This window comes from Pongo pygmaeus, chromosome 12 (genome assembly GCF_028885625.2).
Source record: "Pongo pygmaeus isolate AG05252 chromosome 12, NHGRI_mPonPyg2-v2.0_pri, whole genome shotgun sequence".
NCBI lineage: Eukaryota > Metazoa > Chordata > Mammalia > Primates > Hominidae > Pongo > Pongo pygmaeus.
In genome coordinates, this window is record NC_072385.2 from 105,706,295 (window position 1) to 105,733,567 (window position 27,273).

The 27,273-nt window shown below is 41.0% G+C and overlaps 1 protein-coding gene across 6 annotated transcripts in view; it reads right to left on the reverse strand.

Moving 5' to 3' along the window:
- Positions 1-27,273, reverse strand: part of BABAM2 (BRISC and BRCA1 A complex member 2) — a 544,147-nt gene that overhangs the window by 98,457 nt on the left and 418,417 nt on the right. For all 6 annotated transcript variants that reach the window (XM_063649424.1, XM_063649425.1, XM_054474868.2 and 3 more), the window contains 2 exons: positions 5,767-5,866; positions 1,687-1,757 (listed from right to left, as the gene is read on the reverse strand). In XM_063649424.1, coding sequence (XP_063505494.1) covers positions 1,687-1,757; positions 5,767-5,866 — 171 coding nt within the window. The remainder of the gene's footprint in view (positions 1-1,686; positions 1,758-5,766; positions 5,867-27,273) is intronic.

The window sequence follows — 27,273 nt, forward strand, 5'->3', positions numbered from 1 at the left end:
ATGTAAATGCAGTTTTCATATATTTCTTGTACTTCAATAGAGTGAGCTGTGTAACTTCTGGGGTGTGTGTACTACATTTTGGAGGCCACTGTGCTAGCTTCTTCATGTTTAATTATATATACTAAAGATAATCTTACTTAAAAATAAGAAGATCAATGGTATTATTTATTAACCACTATTTGTATCAAAAGTACCTTCTCAAAATGTTCACAAACAAAGCTGAAAAAAATCTTAAGTATTAAAGACATGTGACAGGCAGTCATACTGTTTGGTTATTGACACTTCTATTTTGGAGAAATGAAAAATTCCATTATGGGAATGAGAAAAATGTCTTAAAATTGAGGAGTCAGAAATTTTCTTATAATTGTGCCATGGTTTGAAAATTATATCCCAGAGGGTGACAAATCATTTTCTTGGTTTCATCTTCTCTCCCTATTCCTAATTTCCTTATTTAAAATTTTAATTTTGTACTACTAGATATATTTATATATTTATAAGCCTTCTGTGGAATAAGGTGGGCTATCATCAGACCTCTAAAATCCTTAGTGCCTCGTTAACAACAATGGGTAGAATGTTCCACCTTCTAAAGATCGTGAGGAAAACGCATTCCCTGTCTCACTGAGCAAAGCCTGAGGAGAAGCTTCATCAGGCCTCTGACTTACTTAAGGAAACAGGGCTGCAGCGCAGCGCAGCCACAGGCAGCCAGAAGGAAAGGGCAAAGGCACAGGGATGGAGCAGCCAGAGGCACCCATGGTGTCACAGGCTTCCCTCTCCCCTATCGGTGCTTGCTTTCAACTCTTAACCTCAAGTGCGAGCCACCGCTTTTGCATCGAATGCTGGATTTCCTCCCCAGATCTGTGTGGCACTGTTGGCAGTGGAGTCCTAGCAGGAGACTTGAGTCCTGGGGAAATGGGGTTCCTGCCCTGGCTCCACTTCTTCTAGGGGCGCGACTTCCGTTGGGTTACTGAACTTACCTCAATTTCAGAGCTTCTTCAACAAAATGTGTCAGTGATGCCTGCCTGGTTCACCCCATGGCTACTGTGAGGGCATGGAGGTGAAAAGTGCTATGCAAATTGTAGAGAGTTCTACAAGTGACTGTTACCACCATTACTACTGTTGAGTTCAGGGTTGTGCAGGCTGCTGCTCTAGGGAAGATATTTGATTCTACTATTTGCCAAAGAATACCAAAAAAAAAAAAAAAAAAAAAAAGGGATCCTGGGAGCTTTGGTATAAACAGCATACCAAAAAGGATCAAAGTAGCATTAAAAAGGTATTATGTGGGGCTGGGTGTGGTGGCTCATGCCTGTAATCCCAGCACTTTGGGAGGCCAAGGTGGGCGGATCATGAGGTCAGGAGTTTGAGACCAGCCTGGACAACATGGTGAAACCCCGTCTCTACTAAAAATACAAAAATTTGCTGGGTGTGGTGGTCCATGCCTATAATCCCAGCTACTCAGGAGACTGAGGCAGGAGAATCGCTTGAACTCGGGCAGTGGAGGTTGCAGTGAGCCAAGATCATGTCATGACACTCCAACCTGGGTGACAGAGCAAGACTCTGTCTCAAAAAAAAAAAGAAAAGGTATCATGTGTAAGAACTAAGTGCTATTTTCTTAATCAAGCCCCTATGTTGAGGTCATCAGCAAGCGAGGGCATCACCAGTATATCGTTCAAACAGGGCAGAACTTACGTGCCAAAGTGACTGAGAAAAGCAGCAATATACTCTCTTCTTTTGTGATACCCTTGAATCACGTACTGCACCTGGAATAGAAACCCAAAGCTGAGAAGTGGAGTGGGAAGCTTTTAAATGCTTTATTATAAGAAATTTCAAAGATTCAGAGAAGCAGAAAGAATAGTAAAGTGAACACCGGTATTCCCACTACCTACATTCAACAACTATGACTATTGTGCCTACTTGCTTCCTCCAGCCATCCATCTAGCTATCAACCTATCAATCAGCACTTCAAAGGAAATGAGAGACATCATGACAGTTCACTCCTAAATATTTCAGTATGCATCTCTAAAACATAAAACTGTCTTCTACATAACCACAATACCATTATTGTACCCAACAAATTTAGCAATTGGTCTCTGAATTCATCTAGTACCCTGTCCATTTTCAAAATTTCCTAATTGTCCCCAAAATGTTTATTTTTATTTTTTAATTCAAAAGAATTAAAATAATTTTTTTTTTTTTTGAGACAGAGTCTCGCTCTTGTTGCCCAGGCTGGAGTGCAATGGCGCGATCTTAGCTCACTGCAACCTCCACCTCCTGGGTTCAAGTGATTCTCCTCCGTCAGCCTCCCAAGTAGCTGGGATTATAGGAGTCCACCACTATGCCCTGCTAATTTTTGTATTTTTAGTAGAGACGAGGTTTCACCATGTTGTGCAGGCTAGTCTCGAACTCCTGACTTCAGGTGATCAGCCTGCCTCAGCCTCCCAAAGTGCTAGGATTACAGGTGTGAGCCACTGAGCCTGGCCTAAAATGTTTTTTAAAAAGCAATGTATGATTAAGGATCAGCCATTTGTTTTTAATGCCTTTTAAGTTTCTAAATCTATAATAAATAGTACCTCCTTGAGTGTGTGTATGTGCGTGTGCCTGCATGATTTTTCAAATAAATTGGGCTATGTCCAGATGTGGAATCTCACTCATATAATCCCAGTATTTTGGGAGTCTGAGGCAGGAGGATTACTTTAGGCCAGGAATTCAAGACTGGCCTCAGCAACACAGCCAGACCTCATCTCTACAAAAAATAAAAGAAATTAGCTGGGTATGGTGATATGCACCTATAGCCCTAGCTACTCAGGAGGCTGAGGCAGGAGGAATGCTTGAGCCCAGGAGTTCAAGGCTGCAATGAGCTTAGATGGCATCACTGCACCCCAGCCTGGGCGACCTCATCTCTTCAAAAGAGCAAGAACTTATCTCTTAAAAAAAAAAAAAAAAAAAAAAGAAAGAAAAAAGAAAAGAAATTGGGCTAGTGGTCTTGTAGAACATCTCAATTCTGTTTTCTTCCTTTTTCCTTTACTCTCTGTATTTCCAATAAATTAGAAATTAGAGCTAAAAGGTGATTAGGTCCAGGCTGAACATTTTTGGCAAGAAAACTTCCTAGATGATACTGGGCCTGATCACTTGGCTAAGGTGATGACAGCCAGACCCCTCCATTGGAAGGGAATGCTCCCTCTGCCACAGTGAATAGTCTATGGACACACCCTCTGAAGCATGGGAAGACCTAGTTTCCCATCAACTTTTCACCTAATGGTTTTAGTATTTATTGGAGATCCTTGTCTGAATTAATGATTTCATTAGGGACTGCAAAATGATGATTTTTGAATCCCATCATTCCTTTTGCATACATCAGCTGACATTCTCTGTAAAGAGCTTTCTCTCATCAAATGGGGTTATTTGGTTATCTTCAGCTCCTATTAAAAAAGGCAGAATAATGCTTCTCTCATTTTAAAATTCTGATATTCAGAATAAGGAGTATTACAATAGGAGATTTTATTTTGCTTTGCCTTTTTATATTTCCTCATTATCACCAAATGACAGTTTCTATAAAAAAACTGCGAACTCATTAAGTTAGGCATCTGAAAGTTAGTCATTTACTCACCAGCTTCTAACACGAAAACACATTCCTTATAATGTTCTCATGATGGCTGGAAGAAACAGTGGGAAGGAGAGACCCCCAAAATTGTTTATATTGGCTATAGCCACACTGAGTTTCCATGGCTAACAAAAGCTCAAGACAAAGTGCTTGAAATAACCTTGACACAATTGGTACTGATAGCCATGTTGAACCCTTTAAATGTAAAACAATTCTATTTATATAATAGGAGTTTATGTCAATTTATAAAAACAGTGCTTACTTTGCAGGCTTAATGCGGGATTAGAAATGTTATTTTGAGAAAAGAAAAACAGATGATAAGTTTGCTTAAGTGGCTTTGTTTAAAAAGGGGATGAAAACAGTTCTGTATACTTGATTTTAAAAACAGAAAACCATTTTAACAGAAATCCACAACAAAACTGGCTATAAAGATAGATTCCAATATAATTATGGAAATTCATTTGAAGAGATTGTTTCTAAAAGCAGCCCATACTGTCCTCATTTGTAGCAAACAGAAGAACACCAATTTCAAAAGACAAGTAAAATTAATGAAAGGAAACCAGATAAGAAAAATTGACTGATTCTTATATTTCTGCGAAAACGGTGTTATAATTTTTTTTTGAGGAAAATGTATGACTAGAAATTAATCTCAATTGGAGAGCTTTAAAAAGGCTTTTCTTCTCCGTTCTAGAAGACCAAATTTGCATGTTTCTCTATAATTCTGGGACACACATTTGAAGGCAGTGCAAAGCCCCAGAATGTAAATAAGAATTCTGTCCTCTGATCAGTTTTGCAGGAGGGCAGAGGCTGGGGAAATTTGGTCTGATGAGAAGCAACCCCTGCATGAGGGTTAAAGCCTGGAATCTGTGCCGGGCCCACAGACAGCGGAGTTGCTAGATTTTAGTTTCTCTGACATTTGAAAAATAATACCGAAGCTCCTGAAATATTATTGCACTTTTAAACTATTTTCTATATAGAAATGAGCTATCTTCTGAGTGAAAGAGACAAACAAAAGATCTATTTTTCCAAGCCAATGTGAACAAGTCAACATGAGCAAAGAAAATTGCACTCTGGCAACTAAACAAACTGAGTCACAGTCCATGTGGGAGAAGAAAGAGAGTCAGCATTGTTTGTTCATCAGTATCACTAGTTTTCAGCTAAATGTACTAGCTGGACATTAACAAGTATATTCTTACACTTTTTGGAAATATCTAACAATAATCGTTAGACTTAGCTACTTGCTAATGAAATGGCTCATTAATGTAGCTAAGAGAAGCTTTAGATCATCTGACTGAGTATAAGACCAGCTGACTGGCTGGGCGCGGTGGCTCACGCCTGTAATCCCAGCACTTTGGGAGGCTGAGGTAGGCAGATCACCTGAAGTCAGGAGTTTGAGATCAGCCTGGCCAACATGGTGAACCCTCATCTCTACTAAAAATATAAAAATTAGCCAGGCGTGGTGGCGGGTGTCTGTAATCCCAGCTACTCAGGAGGCTGAGGCAGGAGAATCGCTTGAACCCGGGAGGAGGTTGCCGTCAGCCGAGATCACGCCACTACATTCCAGCCCAGGCGACAGAGTGAGACTCTGTCTCAAAAAATAAAATAAAATAAAATAAAAAGACCAGCTGACTTGGGAATCTTACCCCTAGGCACAGGACTCTAGTGAACTGCTCCCAGATATGACGGGAAGAATCAAAGGCTGACTATTAAAAAGTAAGGTACAGAAACGCAGAGAGGGATGAAGGTAGTTTTAAACAATTACTCTGATATCAACTACTGCCAAACACATGCACACACGCGTGCATGCACTGGATAATTGGGAAGCAATGGGGTTCCAAAGTTTTAAAGTGTAAGAAGGTGCAAGATCTGGCAAAAACTGGGTAAAGGAAATTCAAGAAAGACGTGACTTAAATCCCAGACATAAAGTTAAGAGATGAAGATAAGACTGGAACAGGAGGTCAGAATCCTTAGAAAAGGAAGAAGGAGGGCAAAGAAATAGGGAGGGAAACAGATTAACTGTAATTCACAGCAGGAAGGGCAAGTGTCAGATGGAGGCTGAAACTGAGCGGTCGGTCCGAGAAGGATGGAGCATGCACGATGATTTTGGGTATGTGGTGGACTGGAGGAAGAAATCTCACAAGAGCGATGAGTTGGGGACTTGCTTTTACCTTGTTGGTGAGCAGGTGGCATACTTGAGGAACGTAATCAATGAGACATCCTCCTCCTGGAAAAGCTGGGATATGAAGAGCTGAGGAGCCTCCAAGTGCACTGAAAGGACAAGAGTACAATGGACACTTCTCTTAGGGCTCAAGCAACTTAAGAAGTGACACCCCCAAGCAGACTTGGCTTCTCTCATCAAAGTCTGGCCACCAACTGCCTAGGTTAATGATGATGGGTATATGGGCTTCACTTTATGATTACATTTCTGTATTTTAATTCATTTAAATAAATTAGCATGCTTGCATTATACATCATTGATAACACACAACAGTACAAATTAGAAAATTTTGATTGGCATGGGTAAATGTCTTACCAACATTAATGGGCTGTAAGTATTACTGAAACATACATTTGTATACTCGTCATTATGCCCAATTCTTTGCTGGGCACAGATAAGTTATTCATTAAACACTGAAACTGAACTAAAATGAATTGCTGCAACATTCTAGTTCTACAGCTTATCAGCCATTATCTTGTATTTCAAAAGGTATACAACAAGGTGCAGTCAATAATCACTGATCCAAGCACTAAGATACAATGTTGATTCAGAAATAATTTCCACAACTTTCAGAAATTCCTTCTTTCAGGCCAGGCGTGGTGGCTCACGCCCGTAATCCCAGCACTTTGGGAGGCCGAGGCAGGAGGATCACTTGAGGTCAGGAGTTTGAGACCAGCCTGGCTAACATGATGCAACCCTGTCTCTACTAAAAACACAAAGATTAGCTGGGCGTATGGTGGTGGGTACCTGTAATCCCAGCTACTCGTGAGGCTGAGGCGTGAGAATTGCTTGAACCTGGGAGGCGGAGATTGCAGTGAGCCAAGATCACACCACTGCACTCCAGCATGGGCGATACAGTGAGACTCAGTCTCAAAAAAAAAAAAAGAAAAAAAAAAGAAATTCTTTTTTTCAGTTTAAATGAACCAGCACACAATTATTAAAAGAAATTGTTCAGAACTTTAAGGCATACATTTCATTTATCACCCTTAATCTTGACTTCATCTTCTTTCCTATGCTCACTTTCCTTTTGCCTTAGTTTATTTTTCTTTTCTTAATTTCATTTTAATGCATACACTTCTATAAGCCCCCTAAACTCTCTCTGTAATATGATGGGATATTTTTTAAAATCCCTAAAATCCCTTAATGTTGTGATTACTTCTTAATGTTGTGATTATTTATTTATAACGTTGGATTATTATCCAAGACCCTGCACTTACAAGGTTGTAAGTGGAAGAAAAACGTGTGACAATAACTGCCTAGAAAATCATTTCTAAAGAGTTCAGGGCAGCCAGGTGCAGTGGCTCATGACTATAATCCCAGCACTTTGGGAGGCTGAGGTTGGCAAATCACTTGAGTCCAGGAGTTCAAGACCAGCTTGGGCAACATAGGAAGACTTCGTCTCTACAAAAAAAATTAAAAACTTAGCCAGGCATGGTAGTGCACACCTGTAGCCTTAGCTACTCAGGAAACTGAGGTGGGAGGATCACTTGAGCCTGGAGGCAGAGGTTGCAGTGAGCCGAGATCGTGCCTCTGTACCCTAGCCTGGGGGACAGAGTGAGACCCTGTCTCAAAACAAACAAACAAACAAAAAAAGAGTTTAGGGCACTTTGACTCAGTCTAGGGTTTGTGATACAGGGAGTATGTATGTGAATGTGCATATATATGTATAAAACACTACTAAAAGGACTCCAAACCCATCCTGTCTCCCTATTGACTACAGATTTCTGAAATTAATTTTCCTGGTAAAAATTTATTTTGTGGGGCTGGGCGTGGTGGCTCACACCTGTAATCCCAGCACTTTGGGAGGCCAAGGGGGGCAGATCACAAGGTCAAGAGACAGAGACCATTCTGGCCAACATGGTGAAACCCTGTCTCTACTAAAAATAGAAAAATTAGCTGGGCGTGGTGGCATGTGCCTGTAATCCCAGCTACTTGGGAGGCTGAGGCAGGAAAATTGCTTGAACCGAAGGAGGTAGAGGTTGCAGTGAGTGGAGATCATGCCGCTGCACTCCAGCCCGGGCAACAAAAGTGAGACTCCAACTCAAAATACATAAATAAATAAATTTTGTGTTTGCTCATGCAAATAAAAAGTCTAAATGAACAAAATCTCGAGTGACACAAGGAAGTCAATGTGTAGTGGAAATATTCAGTATTGACTTTTTCTACTCAGATGTTATCTAAAAGCACAACTCTGACAGCTGAGAAAATTATAAGACAGTGTTTGACTAAGTATGACATTAATGAATCATCTGCATTCTGCAACTGCACAGAATCAGCAAGGCCATCATTTCCTTTTGCTTTGCTTAGAGTAGGCATTAGATTAGATTTAGCCTAAACTCTGAAGACGGCTAGGAAAATTCCTGCGACTTCCTATAAACCAGAGGAAGGCTTTTTGTCTCCTCTTTGGGTATGCACAAATAACACAGAAGGCACACGTCTAACCAGAAGGTTCTAATGATTTCATTAGGATAGAAAGCTGATTAAGAAAAAAATAATCCACAGTGCAAGAAAAATAAATATAATATTTAAGTCCTGTAGCTACAGGTTGAATATCTGTATAACATACAGAATGGCAAGATCCAAGCTACTCATAGCTCACTTAGAGGAACAATCCTTGGCATAATAAAATTCCGAAAAAGAAAATAAGTTGGATGCATCCCTGGAGTTGATAGTAATAGGCTTTGACTTATATAAAATATTACAAGAGAAGTCTTTAATCAGTCATTAAATTATATACAAGGAAGGAAAACAGTCTGAGTAATCCTTTAAACTTGAAACTCTCTCCCTCTCTCTGCTTGGATTGTGTCATTCTGAAATACAGCCGTTAGACAAAAATTATCTGTAATGATGGAGAAAAGCAGAGGTGTGAAGAGCTCCAAAGGCCAGGTGTTCCGCTGCCAGGCCCATGTTCCCGCACCCTGCTTCGGTCACTACCAAGAACTAACACATGTTGCTAGGTGCTTTATCACATTATCTAATTAAATGCTCTCCATAGTTCAAAGAGGTGGGAAGTATCACTGTAATTTTACATGTGAAAAAATCGAGGCTCAGAGAACAGAAAATACTGCCTAGGTTCACACAACTAGACATAGGTAAAACCAAGATCTGAACATAGGTTTGCCTGTCACCAGAGTCCAGGCTGTTTCTGCTGAAATATGTTACCTCCCTGAGAGGAGGGGGATTTTAATCATGAAAGACTACAGGGATGGGAAGAAACAGTAGGTCTGGCTATCACGGAGCCAGGCCAGCATCCCAACATGATGAGGGGTTCCTAGAGGCTTCAGATCGTCACCAAAGTAGACACTGTGATGTACGGCTCATCTCCGTTTACAATTTCCCACACAGCAGCAAGCAGGAACTCCTCTTAATTTTGTTCATACCTCAGTACTCTCCCACCCCAACCATCAAACAATCAGATTCATTTGATCTCAAATGTGACGGACCAGCCACTCTGGCAGGTCTGATTCTGAATGACTTGGTTGGCTGTCCGGGGTGAGCCTCAACAGGTGCAAAGCACTTTAGGCACTACGAAAGATCGTTTTAACTGAGAGTTTATTTTTTAAAGGACGTCATTTCACCCTTTATTTAATCCGGTAGTTTCTTAGCTTGTAAGCGTCCAAAATCTACATCCAGTGTCACACACTGATAAGTGCTGCTGATTCATATATAAATATCCGCCTCATGGGTAAATATTTAACAGGCTTGCTATAGCCTGAATGCTGCCTGGATCATGCTGAATAAACTAAGTCAAGTGCCATGAAATAGAAGAGTCATTATGTTTTTAGAGGGTGCAAGATGGTGGTAAGGCCTCGTGATCTCTAATTCTTTAATATTCATGAATCAAAAAATATTGGGCTGAGCATGTACAACAGGAAACTCACCCTGTGCAGAGATTCCAGGGCTCACTCGAGACATTCCCGGGACTGCAAGGCTGGCTGAAGAGGAGGCAGGGCCTGACTAACCCACTAAGTGGCTGGGGAAGAATTATGAGGAGATGAAAGGGACCACTTGGCATTGATACTTCTGATCCACAGAGTGGTGCGGGGAGGAAGCGGGTGAGAAGGAAAGCAGTGTGGCAGGGGCTCAGGCTTAACTTGGGAGGAGAAAAGGGTGATAGGGCTGTTCTGATGAGAAGGTACCTTCTATCTCTTCATGGAATAAAATAAAACATGAAATTGGTTGATCATTCTTAGAACTGAAACTTAATCTGTGGATATAAATTAGAAGGATGAGGCCAGAGTTTTAAAAACTTTTCCAGGGGTAGGGGTAATTAAATAGATGAAAATGAAACCAGAAAAGCATTTCCAGGTCAGTCTTGTTGGCTCTAAAACCCAAATGTAAGAACTGTCTATACTGAATGTATTAATACTAGTCTTTTCCATGCAAATGAAACTAATAGAGTCCTTTGTGAACTTCGGTCTGTCTGCAAATTATCACATCTCTCATGTAGTCATGAGCCACATACAACATTTCAGTTAATGATGGACCCCATATATGACGGTGGTCCCATAAGATTACAATACCGTATGTTTACTGTCCTTTTCCTATGTTTAGATATGTTTAGGCACACAAGTACTTACCATTGTGTTACAATTGCCTATAGTATTCAGTATAGTAACATGCTGTGTATGTTTGTAGCCTAGGAGCAATAGGCTCACCAGATAGCCTAGGCGTGTAGTAGACTATACTATCTATCTAGGTTTGGGTCGGTACATTCTATGATATTTGCACAACGACAATACTGCTTAATGACACATTTCTCAGAACGTGTCCTGGCCATTAAGCAATGCATGACTGTATTGAAGACTTAACTTGGCTGCAACGTGACGGCATAAAGGAATTGTTTTTATTTTGACACAGAAAAATGCAGGGAGTCAGCCTGTCTGAAAGCTTGACTTGGGACAATGGGGTTTTGATTCTGATCCATTATGAAACAGCAACTCCCCTTCCTCCCACGTGGGGTTTACCTTACTGGTCAAGTAAAATGAGCAAAACATAATTTAGACTGGAGAAAATCAGAAGGGCTAGTGATTCGCAATCATAATTCTTGCTTCTATCAAGTTTTCTTTCTTTGGTTCTACTCAACTTTCTCATCAGTTCAGTGGGATAGCACCACTCTCAAAGACACCTGGCCAGGCACAGTGGCTTGGGCCTGTAATCCTAGCACTTTGGGAGGCTGAGGCAGGATGACCGCTCCGGGCCAGGAGTTTGAGACCAGCCTGGGCAACATAGCAAGATCCCATCTCTAAAAAAATTAAAAATTAGCCAGGCATGATCGTATGTGCCTATAGTCCCAGCTACTCAGGAGCCTGAGGCAAGAGGATCAGTTGAGGCCAGGAGTTGGAGGTTGCAATGTGCCATGCTTACACCACTGCAGTCTAGACTGGGTGACTGATTGGCACTCTGTCTCTTAAAAAAAAAAAAAAAAAAAAAAAGACATCTCTCTCAAAGCATTAGAATGGTTAGAGTACCAATTAGAGTTACATCAACACAAAAATAGCACCAAGCACTCCAAGAGAGACAATACTCTAAAAGTCTTCTCTGTTCAAGGGTCATGACAAGGCATTGTCAGACACATTTGGGTCAGCCTTAGCATCCTGCTTTTGCCCCTGAATTGGGTTCTGAGGGAGAGGAAGTTGACCTGGCTGCCTCCTCCACAGTATCATTCAGGGGCTGTTGGAAGTTGAAGCATGGAAAGGGGAACATCCAGGATGTAGAAACAAGCAGCCTGCAGACTCCAAGCTAAGAGAAATCCTAAAACAATGTGTGCTGCCTTCAATCCAATTCAACAAACACTAACGGTATGCCTAACTATGTCTAAGGACTTGAGTTTCCCATTCTGAACACATGACTAGGGTACCAACGATAAGTCCTTCCAAAGTAGAGGAATGCCAGGGACCTCAAGAATCTGGGGCACTCTCTAATACTAGATTATGTTTCCTGGTGGCCTGCCAGAAGACCCATTACCATGAAACAACTCACTGTTATTTATTGAGCTCCCACTTTTACCAGACACTCTACTGGGCACTTCGTGATCTCTAAACCTCACAACAACCCTGCCAAGTAGACCTAATTAGCCCCATTTACAGATGAGAAAACTGATGTTCTAAGAGTCTAAGCATCTTATCCAAGATAACCCAGCAAGTAAGTTGCAGAGGTGGGCTTGAATCCAGGTCTTTCTGGTTCCAAAGCCTATGTCCTTTTTCATTAGGAATTCTTTCACAGAAAGATGAAGTAGAATTTTAAAAAGTCTAATCCCTACCAATATACTGAAATAGTAGAATAAGTGATTAAAAATCGTCTTCAAAGCTTTTATACATAAAATTAATCACCTTGTCATCTCACGTTTTATCATCTTAAAGATACCATATGTCACAACAAAGTAACCTGGTGGGACTAAAAAAAAATCATTCATAGTTCTGAAAACCCAGAAGAACATAAATATTAAATTAAGGAGAGGTTCCAGTTTTGTTTTCTTACTTTCTTTTCTTCTTCCTTTTTTTTTTTTTTTTTTTTCCCTGAGACAGGGTCTTGCTCTGTTGTCCGTGTGGTGGCGTGATCACGGCTCACTGCAGCCTCAACTTCCCAGGCTCAGGTGATCCTCCCAGCTCAGCCTGCTGAGTAGCTGGAACCACAGATGTGCGCCACCATGCCTGGCTAATTTTTTTTTTGTATTTTTAGTAGGGAAGGAGTTTCACCATGTTGTCCAGGCTGGTCTCGAACTCCTAGGCTCAAGTGATCTGCTGCCTTGGGCTCCCAAAGTGCTGGGATTACAGGCGTGAGCCATCACGCCCGGACTTGTTCTGTTTTCTAGCTAAATTTTTTTTTTTTCTAGCAAAGCATTTTCCAGACCTGTTGTTAGCTCTCAACTCATTTTATAGATTCAACTTTGAGCCATCTCAAGAGTGTCAGTCCTTCAGTTAAACAAAATCAGGGTGTAATTCAATATGGAGAAAATTTAAGTGAGTACAATAGGACAAGAAAATAAAAGACAGGAGATCAGAAAGACGAGTTAAGTATACCAGTGGAAGAAAATCTGGGTATTCACATGGAATCAGAGGCTCATGGAAGCATCAATTCAGGCCTGGCTGTATTACATTTGTGACTAATCTAATATTTCTACTAAACACACTTTATAGCTGTAAGTAAGGACTCTGTGAGAGTACTGTATTCCACTTTTTGTTTCTCACTTTTAAAGGGACATATAAAAATGGAAATGGTGAGACAATGACAACTATGATTAAGCACTCAGAAAACATTCCTCCTTGGAGCAAAGTCTAAAAAAGTTGAAACTGCTAAGTTAAATAACTTTAAAAATACAGCATTATTAAATGGAGTAATTAAAAATATGGGCCGGGTGCAGTGGCTCACACCTGTAATCCCAGCACTTTGGGAGGCCAAGGCAGGTGGACCACTTGAGATCAGGAGTTTGAGACCAGCCTGGTCAACATGGTGAAACCCCGTCTCTACCAAAAATACAAAAACTAGCCAGGTGTGTGGTGGTGCACACCTGTAGTTCCAGCTACTTGGGAGGCTGAGGCAGAAGAATCGCTTGAACCTGGGAGGCAGAGGTTGCAGTGAGATGAGATTGTGCCACTGTACTCCAGCTTGGGTGACAGAGCAAGACTCTGTCTCAAAAAAAAAAAAAAAAAAAAAAAAAAGGCATACTACTATATGGATAATTTTGATCAGCTGTTCTCTGATCAGGCACAGCATAAACGAGAAGAGTTTAAAAGGCATTAAGAGGAATTTAGTTGGTAAATGAATTCTCCACAGAACAGAGTAGTGAATAATAACTCCATTTACTAAGCACTAATGCATCATGTCCTGTATCAAGTGCTTTTCCTCTAAGATATCATCTATTCTTCACATCAACCTATGAGAGAAGTGTTATCCCATCTTACAGATGAGAGCACGGGAACTTCAGAGAAGCTATAGAACCTCTCTAAGGTCATATAGGTGGTGAATGACAAAGAGGCATCAAACTCCAGGTCTCTCTCACTTAAATCTACCCCACTCTTAGGTCTCTGGTTATCACTTTTGTGACTTCTATGTCCTTATCTGCATACTTGACATCTGGTTCCACATGTGACTTGGGTGTTTTAGTAGATGCCTTGGCTGACCAAGTCCTTGAGGGTGTTTCCAGGAATATTTATTAAACTTATTTTGGTACCTGAACTGAAGTGATTAGTTCAGGGCCAGAGGACTTGATGGACACCTTCCAGTAGAAAGAAGGTGGAATGCAAGCAAATAACTTTACATTTAAAAAATATGAAAGATGAGACTATTGTAATTGCAAACAGAGTATGTCTAATGGCATGAACACTAACCAAGTCTTTGTTCAGAAATGTGTTTTGTAAGTTTGTTAACATCTCAAACAAGCCTTTAAGAGGGCAGTAATCTTAACAGATGTCCACCATCAGGATTTTCTTAGCATGTGGAAAAGTATTTTAAGTAAGCCCCCCAAAACAATAACGGACTTAGCAGATGTTGTTCTACTAAGAGTTGGTATGAACTACTTCTAATGATGCCCAGTCACTCAAGACGCGAAAAGCGTAAGGGGAAGGAAAGTTTTTTTTCTCTTGTTGCATCTTGATTCCAGGCCTACTACCTGCTGTTGATTGCATTACAGTTTCTTTAAGAAGTGAAACTATTTTCAAAAACCAGAGGTCAGGAGTGAGTGAATTTACTATGAGTTTGTTATAAATGTACAACTTTGAAACTCCAATGAATGGCTTTACTGCTCTTAAATAGGTACAGATCACTTTCCCTATGAATTACCTTTAAAATATTTTCCCTGGGAAAAAAAACAGTGCATACAATAGTTATCCTAGACTAACCTACAAACAGTTTTCTAACTCCTTCTTTCTCACTGCACACATGTTTTAATGATGGTCCAAGAAAGATGTAGAGAATAAGAAAAAAAGCCTTCTGCCTTTCCAGGACACAGAAGGGTATCTACCTGATTTCTATTAACTGGTATTTACTAAAAGTTCAGGCACATAAATAGCACTAGGTAACTTCACGCGCACATCACTGGTCTCTGTGTTCAAGAAGTCAGTCTGTAGGTAGCTAAAGCTTGACCTCCACACGAAAATGAAAAGATACCAGAAGATGAGATTAGCACAGGTTTCCAAAGTGCTCCTTGCTTGAGTTTTTACAACAGCTTTACAAAGTAGGTAGCAAGTGTCAACATACTCATTGTAGAGAGAAGAAAGAAACCTGAGGCTTGAGATGGATGATTTGTCCAAGCTGGAAACAGTGAAACTGGAATTGTAATCTTTCTTTGTACCTGGAGTTTTCATGTTTGCTTAAGAATAATCTGGAGGGGGTGGGAGGGCTTGTTAAAAACTCAGATACCCAGATCCCACCCCAAAGAAGGCAATTTACTAGTTTTATTCAGCAGGTCGGAGGTGAGACCTGGGAATGTGCATGCTAACCTGTTCCTTAGTGGATGCAGGTGGTCCTCACACCACAGTTTGAAAAAGTACTGCTCTAGACCTCATGCAACGACGCACAGCCAGGGCTGGAATAGGAAGGGGTGTGGTCAATGCAAATGTGCCTCCCATCCCCGTGGCATCAGGTCACTGACTACTTGAAAGGCACTGTGGACAACAGGAAGGTAAGGAAAACACAGATCTGCTCTTAAGGCCTAGTATGGGAGATAAGACATTTATGGAAACAACCAGAAAAAAGGTGGTTTCTGCCAGATGTATACATGGGTAAAATGAGTGTGGTTATATTCAGGTAAACAGAAGGCAAGGCAAGGAAGCAGTCAAATCAAAACTGAGGCTGGAAGTAAGGAGGACACAGACACTACTTAACAAGGCAGGGCAATGGATCCGAGGCCAGGATCTCAATGTGGACAGCAGACCATGCGTCCTGCACCACACCGAGCAGCTTTTTGCCCATTAAGAAAGGCATATTTCATATTTCAGGCTGCCCGGGGTTGCCTACTGGTAAGGGGTATCTACCTAGAGAGGATGCAAGAACAGGGATAGATCCTGATGCGACACCAATGGTGAACTGCAAAGGAAAGAAAATGTGAGGTTAAAAAAATAAAAAGTTCTGTTTAGTCGTAAAGTGAGAGATGTTCTGGAGATTAAAAAAAAAAAAATCTGGGCTTTGAGATTGAATCTCAGCCAGGTTCACTGCTGAAATTTCTCCTTTAAACTAACAAATTCTAAATGTATCTGTCTGGCTCAGGCCTTTCTTGAACTCAGAACTTGTATAGCCAACTGCCCTCTCACCACGGCCACTGGTTGTCAAAAATGCACCTCAAACTTAACCTGCTCACAAGCAAACCTGCCCCCGAAACCTACTGCTCCCATATCCATCTCATCTCAGAAAATGGCAGCTTCTATCTCTTGGTTCCAGACCAAAAACCTTCGTCATCGCTGACTCCTTTCTCTCACACCCCATAGTCAATTGGCCTGGTTGGCCTAAGAGGCGCCCACTGAGAGCAGGGCTCAGAACCTACTTAACTTCTCACTGGGGCTAAAACCTCCCTGGATAAGCTGGGGCAATTTCACCTCAGGGCACTGGCCCAGTTCTCCTGCTGTTCTCTCTGCCTGGAACTCTTTTCCCAGCCATTTGCGGGGCGGGCTTCTTCACCTGCTTCAGGTCTTACTCAAATGTCAGCTTCTGAGTGAGGCTTCCTGAACCATCTATTTAAGATAACCCCCTTCCATCTCTGGTACTTGGTCTTCTGTGTTGTCGTTTTCTCCGTTGCATAAGACATTTTACATGTATTCACTCATCATCTCCCCCCATGACTCCTCACTAGAATAGAAGCTCCTCCAGAATGAGGATCTGCCTCTGTTTTGTTCACTTTTATAACCTCATCATTCTTAGCAAGAATAATGCCAAGCATATTAGACACTTAAAAAATATTTGTAGTATTAAAGTCCAATGAATATAAAAAAGATATGGAAGTCAAATTTCTAAATGAACATTAAAAGCCAATAAATGTATATATCGTTATGGAAATAGTCATTATGGAAAAGAAGAGTTTAATGGTCTTGGAAAGGGATTGGCAAACTTTTTCAGTAAAAGGCCAGGTAGTAAATATTGTCATCTTTGCATCCATAATGCTTGTATTGCAGCTACTTAGCTCTCCTGCTGAAGTGCAAAGGCAGCCGCAGGTAATATGTAAATGTATGAGCATGGCTGTGTTCCAATAAAATTTTGTTTATGGATACTAAAATTCAAGTTTCATGTAATTTTTACGAGTCATGAAACATTATTATTTAAATATTTTTCTAACCATTTAAAAAATGTAAAAGTCATTCTTAGCTGTGGGCTGGATTTGGCCAGGAGGTTTTAGTTTGCTGACTCTTGATCTAGGATTATAGAAATATTTGACAGTTCTATAGATGCTGAAAGTAGGAAAAGTATCCAGGAAGAAATATAGGCAAACCCCACCCCCCTAGATTAGGTTACTAGTAAAAATGAAAAGAGGCCCTTTGGTCAAACTTCTTAGAAGCTATATTCCATCAGCAGGTAAACCACAAGAATTAGCTTTTTTCAGGCAAGGGTGAGGTGAGCATTAGGCAACTTGTGGACTGTGGGAGTTCTCACAACCATACTAGATTGTAACTGTGCAAGAGGGAGCTATTTATATGATTTTGCACGAAGCTTGAGGCATATTCTGGTGCTTTTTAACTTCTATGTTAGGTGAAAAAGCTGCCTACAAAAGCCTTCCTCCCACCCAAAATACTAGCTGTTAGGTGGTGACTGATCCTCAGAAATATTAACATGAATCATATATGCTCTTTTCACAGTGCAAAAAGAGATAATTTTAACACTCAGAAAATGTCATAAACCACACAATAGAGAAGCTATCCAGCCTTCAAATTGTAAATAAATAAAATCCTGTTCTTGCATGGAAGCCTCTTCCTCCTTTTGATTCTGATGCTTCCTCCTTTGGATTCCGATGCCTGCAGGGCTGGCTGGTGTTAACCGTGTTCAGTCTGATGCTGAAGGCAGCCTTTGCTCTCCAGCCTTCTTCCCTGGGGCCCACCCTTGTTAGCCCGACTGTCTTTGGGAACCCGTAGCACTCAGCCTTGCCCTTTCTCTAGTTGCTGCTCTTCTCACCTACAGGCAGCTTGTGGCTTCCCCGTCTCTACTGCCATCAGCCTGGGTTGGCCTAAGCAGCACCAGCTGAGAGCAGGGCTCAGCCTTTACCCAGGCTTCAGGAAAGAACCCCTGAGTTAATTTTCTTCTTCCTGCTTGGAGAAGCAGGTATTTTTGTCTTTGATCCCTAAGCTCTGTTTTCTTTCTCTTGTTACTAAACGGTTCACTCCCTATCCACCCTCCTTTTCTTGCAGCTTCATCGTTTTTCCACATTGCACCGTTTGGCACAGGAGAAGGAAAGAACCACATCAAATAAAGGAACGCAACCACAAAAGCTGCCTTGAGAAACAGGGCCCCGGATTTTTTTTTTTTTTTTTTTTTTTGTCAATTTACCGTTTTTGGACTTGTTCTCCCATAATCAAATCCTCCCTATCATGCTAACAATGTGGTGGTGTGTCAAAACATTGGAATTCTGCTTCAATCAGCAACCCAGAGCTTAATAGGAAAATGAAGCAACAAAATGTTGCTCTTACTGTTAACCTTAGGCTAGGCCTGTCCTTAGGATGGGGACTGTCTGCTTCTTTATGGCAAATGGGCCAAACATTCAGTTTTGTGAGAGCTTGCATTGTCAGCAGAGGCCCACAGCGGTGTCTTGAGCACCATTCAGGCACGCTTCTAAAGCAAGAGGGACAGTCACTTCAAGTACCGCAAACTGAAGCACGAAGCATCCCACAATTTAGTAAGCCAGAGAAGAGTTAAGACTAAATTTGTTTGCAAAAGTTTTAAAGACACATTCATTTTACTGGCAGCAAGTCAGGGGTCTGGCTCTATGCCACTCATGTCTGCAGTTATCACAAAAGGGCTTGCGTGAAATTAAAGTGGTTGTTTTGTTTCTTGTTTTTAAATTAAAAATGTGTGCAATATGTAAACCATTTAGGGACAACAATAAGGTGCCACAATTCCAAACCAAAACATTTGCAAGTCACTACTCTACGTCCTCAGGGAGTATGTGATATAGTTAATGTTTCTAATATTCATCATCAATGAAAACATCAGTTACATGTAGAGAATTTCTGATTTAGTGATTTTTTAATCTTTTGTGATTAACTGGGTAAATTAAACTGTTTGAAGGTAAGTATTTTTGTTGTTTTGGTTTGGTTCACATGGAGTCACGTGCCACTTTGGTTAATGTGGGAAACAGCCTCTTCTTCAACATCATCTGTTGCATATACAAGCAGTGAGTAGAAGTGTATCTGTCCCTGAACACCAAAGTAGTGTGACCTCCCTTCAGAGATTTCTCTTGGGGAGAGAGGAAGGGGTGGGAGGGGACATACCTTTTCTCCCACCCTTGTTCTAGCATAGCATATTGGAATCTCAGGGTGGAGAAATGTGTTATTTGAAAAGAAAGAAAAAAGCTCATAGCTGGTTCTGATATGGACTGAAAGGACAGACTGACTGCCCCATCCCTGAGAAATGCTGTTTCAACCATGCAGAAGGAATCTTCTATCCTCAGAAATTAAAGACCTCAGTTAATAGGTAAAGTTGCTGCTCTTCTAATTTTGGCAACATTCAGCCTGTCCCCTTGAAGAGCCGAGTTATTGGTGTCATTCCAGTTGCCCACTGATCTTCCTGTCCCCTCTTGAGCCCTCTACTCTCACTCCCACCACAGCTGCCCAATAAGCAGAGAGTACGATCAAGTCAAGGCGGTGAACAATGAAGGGAAGAAGGGCGGAGCCAGTTTAAGGGGCTGCAGGCAGGTGCTTGCTTATAAGGACCCTCTCTCCTCCCCATTCTGCCGATGCAGCTCAGGTGCCAAGCCCGGGTGCCTGGCCCTGGTGCCAGCTACTGCCCCAGGAAATGTCCACAAAGGTGAGCATGGGGAGCAGGACACAGACACTGGATGGGGGCACTGTCCCCCTCTGCAGTGTGCTCCCCAAACCAGATGGAAAGCAGGAGGAGCCATTTTCTGGAGCAGACTGGGAAGAGGGAATTGAGGAGGCTATAGGTGTGGTTAGTGTTTTAACAAAAATAAGATATATTCAGTAGATTGCTATCATTTCAAAAACATTTGATCTTACTAAATATACTGTTTACTTAATAACAGGGAAGTGGGGAGTTCAGTTCTGTTAATATCCATCTGTGCAAAACTAGGAATCTATTTCTAAATAACATAATATATTTACCTGCATCTTTTACTTTTAAAAAATATCCACTAATTTCAATACTATTTTTAGCCAATTCTCTAAAATAGATGATTCAAAACAGCCACAATAGTAACAAGGGCCCACACTTCCCCAGACAGAGTGCGGGGCGGGCCTGCGGGGAAGCAGGGCCAGGGCGCCTCATGGTCCAGGCTACCTAGAACTCAGGGGAACCTCTACTGAGGCGCCTGATAACTCCAGAAGGTGGATGTGTTTGCTTTCTTTAAACCAGTGACACAAGACACAACAGAAAGGGAAAGGTTTAGTCAGGAAGAGAAGGGGTTCTGGGAACTGTAGACAAGGACAATGCCAATTTAATTGGCCAAATATAATTGAGGTTGGCCTAATAACTTTTTTGGAAACCACTTTCTTGGTTGCTTGAGAATTTGGATTGCTACTGTTTTCTTAAGGCTTCAAAACCAAAACACTAAACATGTACTAATAGAGCAGTATTAACAGCACAGAGGGCAATGCAAACATGACTTATGAGAAAAGTTGTATGGCTGGCCCACAGCTATTATCTCCTGCCCCTGCAGCCTGTGAAGGTATCAATACTGCATCCATGGCATCAATGGGCCCAAAGTAGTTTCACTCAGACTCACGTGAAATCACATGTTGAATATTCATAGCTTCATTTCTGGAAGCTATGACTGTTTTACCCTGTATGGCAAATGGCACTTCAATGAGATGTGATAAAGGTTAAGGACCCTGACATGAGGAGATTATCTTGAATTCTCTGGTTGGGCTCTCCATCAATCTAGGCCTCTTGGTGTAAGGATTCAGGTCGAGACACTCTTAACTCTCAGGATTCCTGGTACTCTCCAGAAATAACACTTCCCACAGAACCCTGTGTAGGCATTTAGAGTCTTAGAGGAGAGGGCAGGGAAAGATTCACAACTTCTGGGCCATCCGGCAAGCGCTGAGCATGAGAATACGCAAGGTCTACCACAGAGCTTCCGGCCATTCAATAGGGCCCCAGGCTCACATCAGCACCTCCCTTTCCCAACAAGACCGAGATTGCTTCTCAATACAGTCTGGGGCTAACTCAGGACAACTTGCTTTTCTGGATGCTTTCTCATTTCATTAGGAACCAACTTGGGATCAGGGTCACTCTGGAGCAAGGCGAGCCCTTAAGTTCGCTCCCATCCCATTCTGAAACTGTTAAGCTGCAGGCATGCTCATTGCCTGAACAACAAACACACCAACCCAACTCTAGCCTCGAAACAGAGATTGGGCATATTCTGAGAGACTTCTGCCTCCTAGGAAAGGGAAGGACTGAAGACAAACATTGGAGAGAATAAATGACAAGTTCATATGAGTAGAACCAAATCACAAATGTAAACGACAAATTTCAATCAACAACAGGGGAGCTGAACACATTATAGTAAAGTCTTCCAGTGGAGTACCATACAGACACCAGGAAGATAGCAGCCTTCAGGTTCTGATGGCCACTGAAAAAATACATTCATCATTTCCATCCAGACAAATGGCCATGATATATTGGACAAGAAAAATGCAAGTTGCAGAATAGTATGTAATATGTCATACATTTTTTTGTGGCTAAATTAAAGCAACAACAACAACAACTAAATAAATAAATACCCCAAACTGATTTAATAGGGCAACATTGCAAACATACTAAATTGACGTACTTCGTGTTTCTCAGTAAATCATGTTTCCCCCCTGCACTTTCACTGAGGCTAAGACTTGAGGCCCACTCTCCCAAGGAAGAGGGTGGCACCACCCAAGTCAGAGAAATGCCAGCACAGGGAAGAAGAAGGATGTGGCACCGGATGAGCACATCCCTCGGACAGGAATGGAAAGAAACAAAAGCAGAAAGGGGAGAAATTTAGAGGGAACAGGGACTGCCTGGTGTCCCAGAGGTTTTCCTTGGGTCTCAGTAGAGAGAGAGAGGAAAAAAGGGAAAGAGAGAGAGAAGCAGCGGTGGTGAAAGGAGAGACACCTAGGTTAACTGAGGGAAATCCAAGTGAAGAGTTTTTTACTTCACTTCCCACTTGGGAATCGACGAGATCATCTTGCAGGCGAAGGGAGGATGACAGTAAGACACATGATCACACTGCACTTTGTATAGTTGTTCTTTTTTTTTTTTTGACAGAGTCTTCCTCTGTCACCCAGACTGGAGTGCAGTGGCACCATCACAGCTCACTGCAGCCTTGACCTCTGGGGCTCAAGGGATCCTCCTGCCTCAGCCTCCTAAGTAGCTGGGACTACAAGCATCACACCTGGCTAATTTTTGTATTTTTTGTTGAAGCAAGGTCTTCCTATGTTGCCCAGGCTGGTCTCAAACTCCTGGGATTAAGCAGACTGCCTGCCTTGGCCTCCCAAAGTACTGTGATTACAGGTGTGACCCACCACACCCAGTCGTATCCTTGTTTTATTTATTTATTTTTTTGGTTGGTATTGGAAAGCTATAACTGACACATATTACTTTTGTAATATGAGAGACAGAGATAGAGACAGACGTAGAGGTGGAGAGAGAGAGAGAGAGAGAGAGAGGCACTAAGGTATATAAGAACACAGTTTGATTGTGAAGTTGAGCTTTTTTAATTCCCAAAGACTATGGAACTCTATGTTATTGATCTAAAATCTACTACTATTTAGAAGAACATCAATAGCAGCTAACACATAATGAACATTTTCCATGAGCCAGGCATTATATTAAGAGCTTCTTTTATTTATCTTTATTTAACCCTTACAAAAGCCCTGTAAGGTTGATATATTGTACAAATAGCAGTAAGGCTTGGGAGGTTAAGTAACTGACTCAAAAGAACTCATCCAGTAAATGATGGACACAGGACTGAACCAGGCCATCCAATTTCTGAACCCACACATTCCGCCACTGCGCTACACACTGCCTCCCACCACAGACCAGCTGGGCTTCAACAATCAGTTCATTTTGCTGGTGTGTATAACATCAAAAGATCCAATCTTACCACACAAACTTGTTTGGTACAAAATGAAGAAATAGTGACTAGCTAGTGAAAGCACATCGTCAGAAACAGGCCCAGGTGCTGAGACAAGTGAGGGACAAAATTCAGGAAAAAGGAGCACTGAGCCACAACTCATCCAGTATCATTTTTTCTCACCAGCCCTGATTTTTCTCACCAAAGTCCCTGCAGCCAGCAGCAGCACAGTTTCATTTTGCAGCAGGGACACTTGAGCATTAAACCCTATGTGCTTGCTTGGCTCCGCAATGGCTCAAGCAACCTTCAAGCACTGTTTTTGAGGCTCTCTTACTACAACATCATCTCTTCAGCCCCCACTCTTGATTACAAGCCTGTTTCTTTTAACTAAACATAAAGCAATTTCTCACTGAAGCTTCTTTGCTTGTAATCCTCTACCCGATTTTTTTTTTTTTTTTCTGATTAAACAGAAAGAAGTAAGCTCCTAGCACAAGCCTTGAACACAGGTAGGCATTTGTGGTAGGCAGAATGATGGCTCCCCAAAGCTGCCAAACCCTCATTTCTGGAAGCTATGAATTTTTTACCCTACATGGCTAAAGGGACTTTGGTGAGATGTAATAAAGGTTAAGGACCCCAACACGAGGAGATTATCATGAATTATCTGGTTGGGCTCTCAATCCATCTAGACACATGAGTCCTTAAAAGTAGAAGAGGAAAACAGAGGAGTGGGTCAGAGAAATATGATGACAGAAGAAGAGGCAGGAAAAACTTGAAGCATGAGAGGGACTGGACTTGCCATTGCTGGCTTGAAGGAGGAAGGGGGCTATGAGCCAAATAAGGACAGCAGCCTCTAGAAGCTCAACTGACCTCCGCAAAGGACCAGATCTCAGTTCCGTGACTGCAAGGGACTGAACTCTCTGAACAACCTGAAAGAGTAAGGAAACAGATTCTCCACTAGAGTCTCCAGAAAGGAATGCTGCCCACTAGCACCTTGACTGTAGCTGCAGGAGCTCTGCACTGGACTTCTGTTCTAGAGAAGTGTAAGATAATCAATTGGCATGGGTTTAAGCTGCTAAATTTGTCGTAATTTGTTACAGCAACAGTAGAAATCTAATATAGCATTCAAAATACAACTGTTTTTTGATGGAAACATGATGAAATGAGGCTTTGTTTATGCAGCAAAATAAATAATGACAGTAATGGTGTGTGTCCCATTGAATAAAACAGAATCAATAAATCCCCTCTGAAATACATACGTTAATGGATAAATAAATAAATGAGGAAAGCTCTTCTTTACAGTAGAAAGCCAACTAATAAACGTAGAAAGAAAGATGCAGCTGAAGAATCATCAATGGCTGTCAAAACTAGTGGGTGAAAGTCTGAGGAAGACATTTACATAGTCTCAACACATCACTCCACAGAGTTCTTATTAAAGAGAAAACTAGTAACATTAGAGTGCAGAAACACCACCTTAACCAGGTGATCAAAGTCAGCATCACCAATCCTGGGACAAACTGACATCATGTGACTTTTGATATGTTATACTCAGGACAGACACATCATGTCACACATATAAATCCGATTATGAGACAGCATCAAATGAACCCAAATTAAGGAACAAAATGACTGATATGTACTCTTCAAAAATGTCAAGGTCAAGAAAGATAAAGATTAGGAAACTATTCCGGATTTAAAAAATAAAGAGATATAACAGCTAAAGACAATGTGTGATCTGGCTTGGATCCTGGTCCAGGGTAAAAAATAGCTAACAGGGTTATTACTGAAACAACTGACAAAATTAGAATATGGACTGTGGATTAGATAATAGTACTGCGTCAATGATACACTGCCTGATTTGATAACTGCACTGTGGTTATGTAAGAGAGTGTCCATGTTCTTAGGAAATACATTCTGAAACATTTAGGGGTGAAGTACAATGTGGCCCCAATTTACTCTCAAATAGGAAAAAAATGAACAGATACAAAAATATAAGTACATACAGAATAAATACATAAGGCAAATGGGGCAAAATGTAAACAATTAGGGAATCTGTGTAAAAGGAATAAGACAGTTCCTTGTTCTATTCTTGCAACGTTTTCTCTTTTAAGTTTAAATATCAACATAAAAAGTTACACAAAAATCCCTGTAAACTACCCTTTAAATTTTTATGTTTATATTAGATCCACTGTTATATGATACAGAAAAACTTTAAGAAAGAAAATATGAGATCAATGAGTTTAGTTTTCTCGAACACAGTATGTAACTGGCTGGGTGATTTTTTTCAATTAATGCTGTTAATATGCGATAATATCTTGCACACAGTAGGCAAGCAATAAATACCTATAGACTGAACATCAAGCAATTTACTTCTAGTAGGAAAGTCAGCATCCCAAGTAAAAGCATGGAGATATATGGCATGATATGACATAAAAACTTAAAAAAAATTAAGCTGAAGTGTGAATGAACCAGAAAAATGAGGTGGTTAAGCACCCTTGCTCTGAAATTGGACTGGCAATGTAGAGTTGAAATTCAGTTTCATCACTTAGTATACTGCCCCTGGGGCAATTTGTTTAAAACATCCCTAAGCCTCAGTTTGCTTATCTATGAAATGGGGATAATAATTAGGTTCGCAGGGCTACTGTAAAAATTAAAGAATCACTCTCCAAGTGGTCCCTTCCTTACAGTTCAACTGGATGCTCAGAAATGCTCTTGTTGAACAAACTGACCCATATAGTACTTTTTAGTATAGATTGTTCCTCACACATAAAATGCCTCTGAGCATTATTTCTGCCCAGCCATATCCACTGTCTTCCAAAGCACTTAAATCAGTGCCAATTTATGAAACCTTTCTTGACCATTATGATATTCAATCACTCTATGACTCATTCATTCAACAAATATTAATAGATATGACAGTAAACAAGACACTGCCATATCCTACTCTCATAGAAAGTATATGCTAATAAGAGACAATGCAATAATAATATAAGAAAGAAACAGAAATATCATAATGTCAAAGAGCATGACAATGGATGAGGGCAGACGGCAGGTGGCAACTTTAGGGCAATCGGGGAAAGCCTCTCTGTGGAAATAAATTTAAACTGAGACTCAAATGATAAATTGGAGCCAAACATGTAAAGAGGTGGAGAAATGACCTTCTGGCAGAGGGAATGTGAAGTACAAAAGCCCTGAGGTGGAAATGAGGCTGAAGTGTTTGAAACACAGAAAGGGGCCAGTGTGGCCAAAGTGGTGGGTATCGGGGAGGTGGGAGAAGAAAGAGTCAAATGTCCAGGAAAAGGCCAGATTATGAAGGAAAGGGTAAGTTACTGGGGTTTTATTCTACATCCATGATAGGGTTTTATAACTGTTTCTTTCTTCTTATGGTGAATATTTCATGGGCTTCTATGAGCTCTCTACACAATAGGTGCTTAATAAATACTTGTGAGTGCATAAGGTAGAAAATAAGCTAGGAGGGAAATGGAGCCAACACTCTGTACGATATTGGATGTTGGCTTCTTTCACTAACACGTACACATGCTCCATCAACCTGAACTTCAGATCAATAGGTCTGTTATACTGCATGAAAACAGAGTTGTCATGGCAACTCTAATTAGATGGTTTTCATTCCAAGGAAGATGAACTAAATACTGCAATTACAGGCTGGTTTGGTTCTCTAAAATACCTGCAAAAATTGCAATCCTCTACAAGTTGGAACATTTAGTACAAGGAGTACCCAATTTACCAACAAAAGGAGTCACTAGAGTTGGCTTATTTGTTAGGAGTTTGCAGAATGCATTTTCCTCTAGAAATAATATTGTAAAGGAGGCTAGGTTCTTAGGACAACACACGAAAGCTTCTTAAAAATTCATAAAGTGGCAGAAATACTGTATATTTGTACTGAGAAAATAATAGAAATAAGTTTTTAAAATATGGCAATTAAACAAAAATTAAGTCAAAGCTTTTAACTTATCATGATGCTGTTATTTGAAGAAAATAAAGTTTAATTAGAAGAAAATTAAGAGAGAAGTGGAAAATTTAGTGAAGATTCTATTAAATAATTCTGGGCACCATCGAGGCTTTTAGAGGTTAATGTCATTGATTTCAAAATTAGTATTACTTTGGATTCAGGTGTCTCTGAGAGAGCTTAGTCAAGATCATGGTCCTTTTGGCTCAGAAACAGGAGAGTAAAACATGAGGAGGGGCTACCCTGAGGTTCCTCAGGGAAATGGAAAACATTAAGGGGAAAGCTGGCTTGAA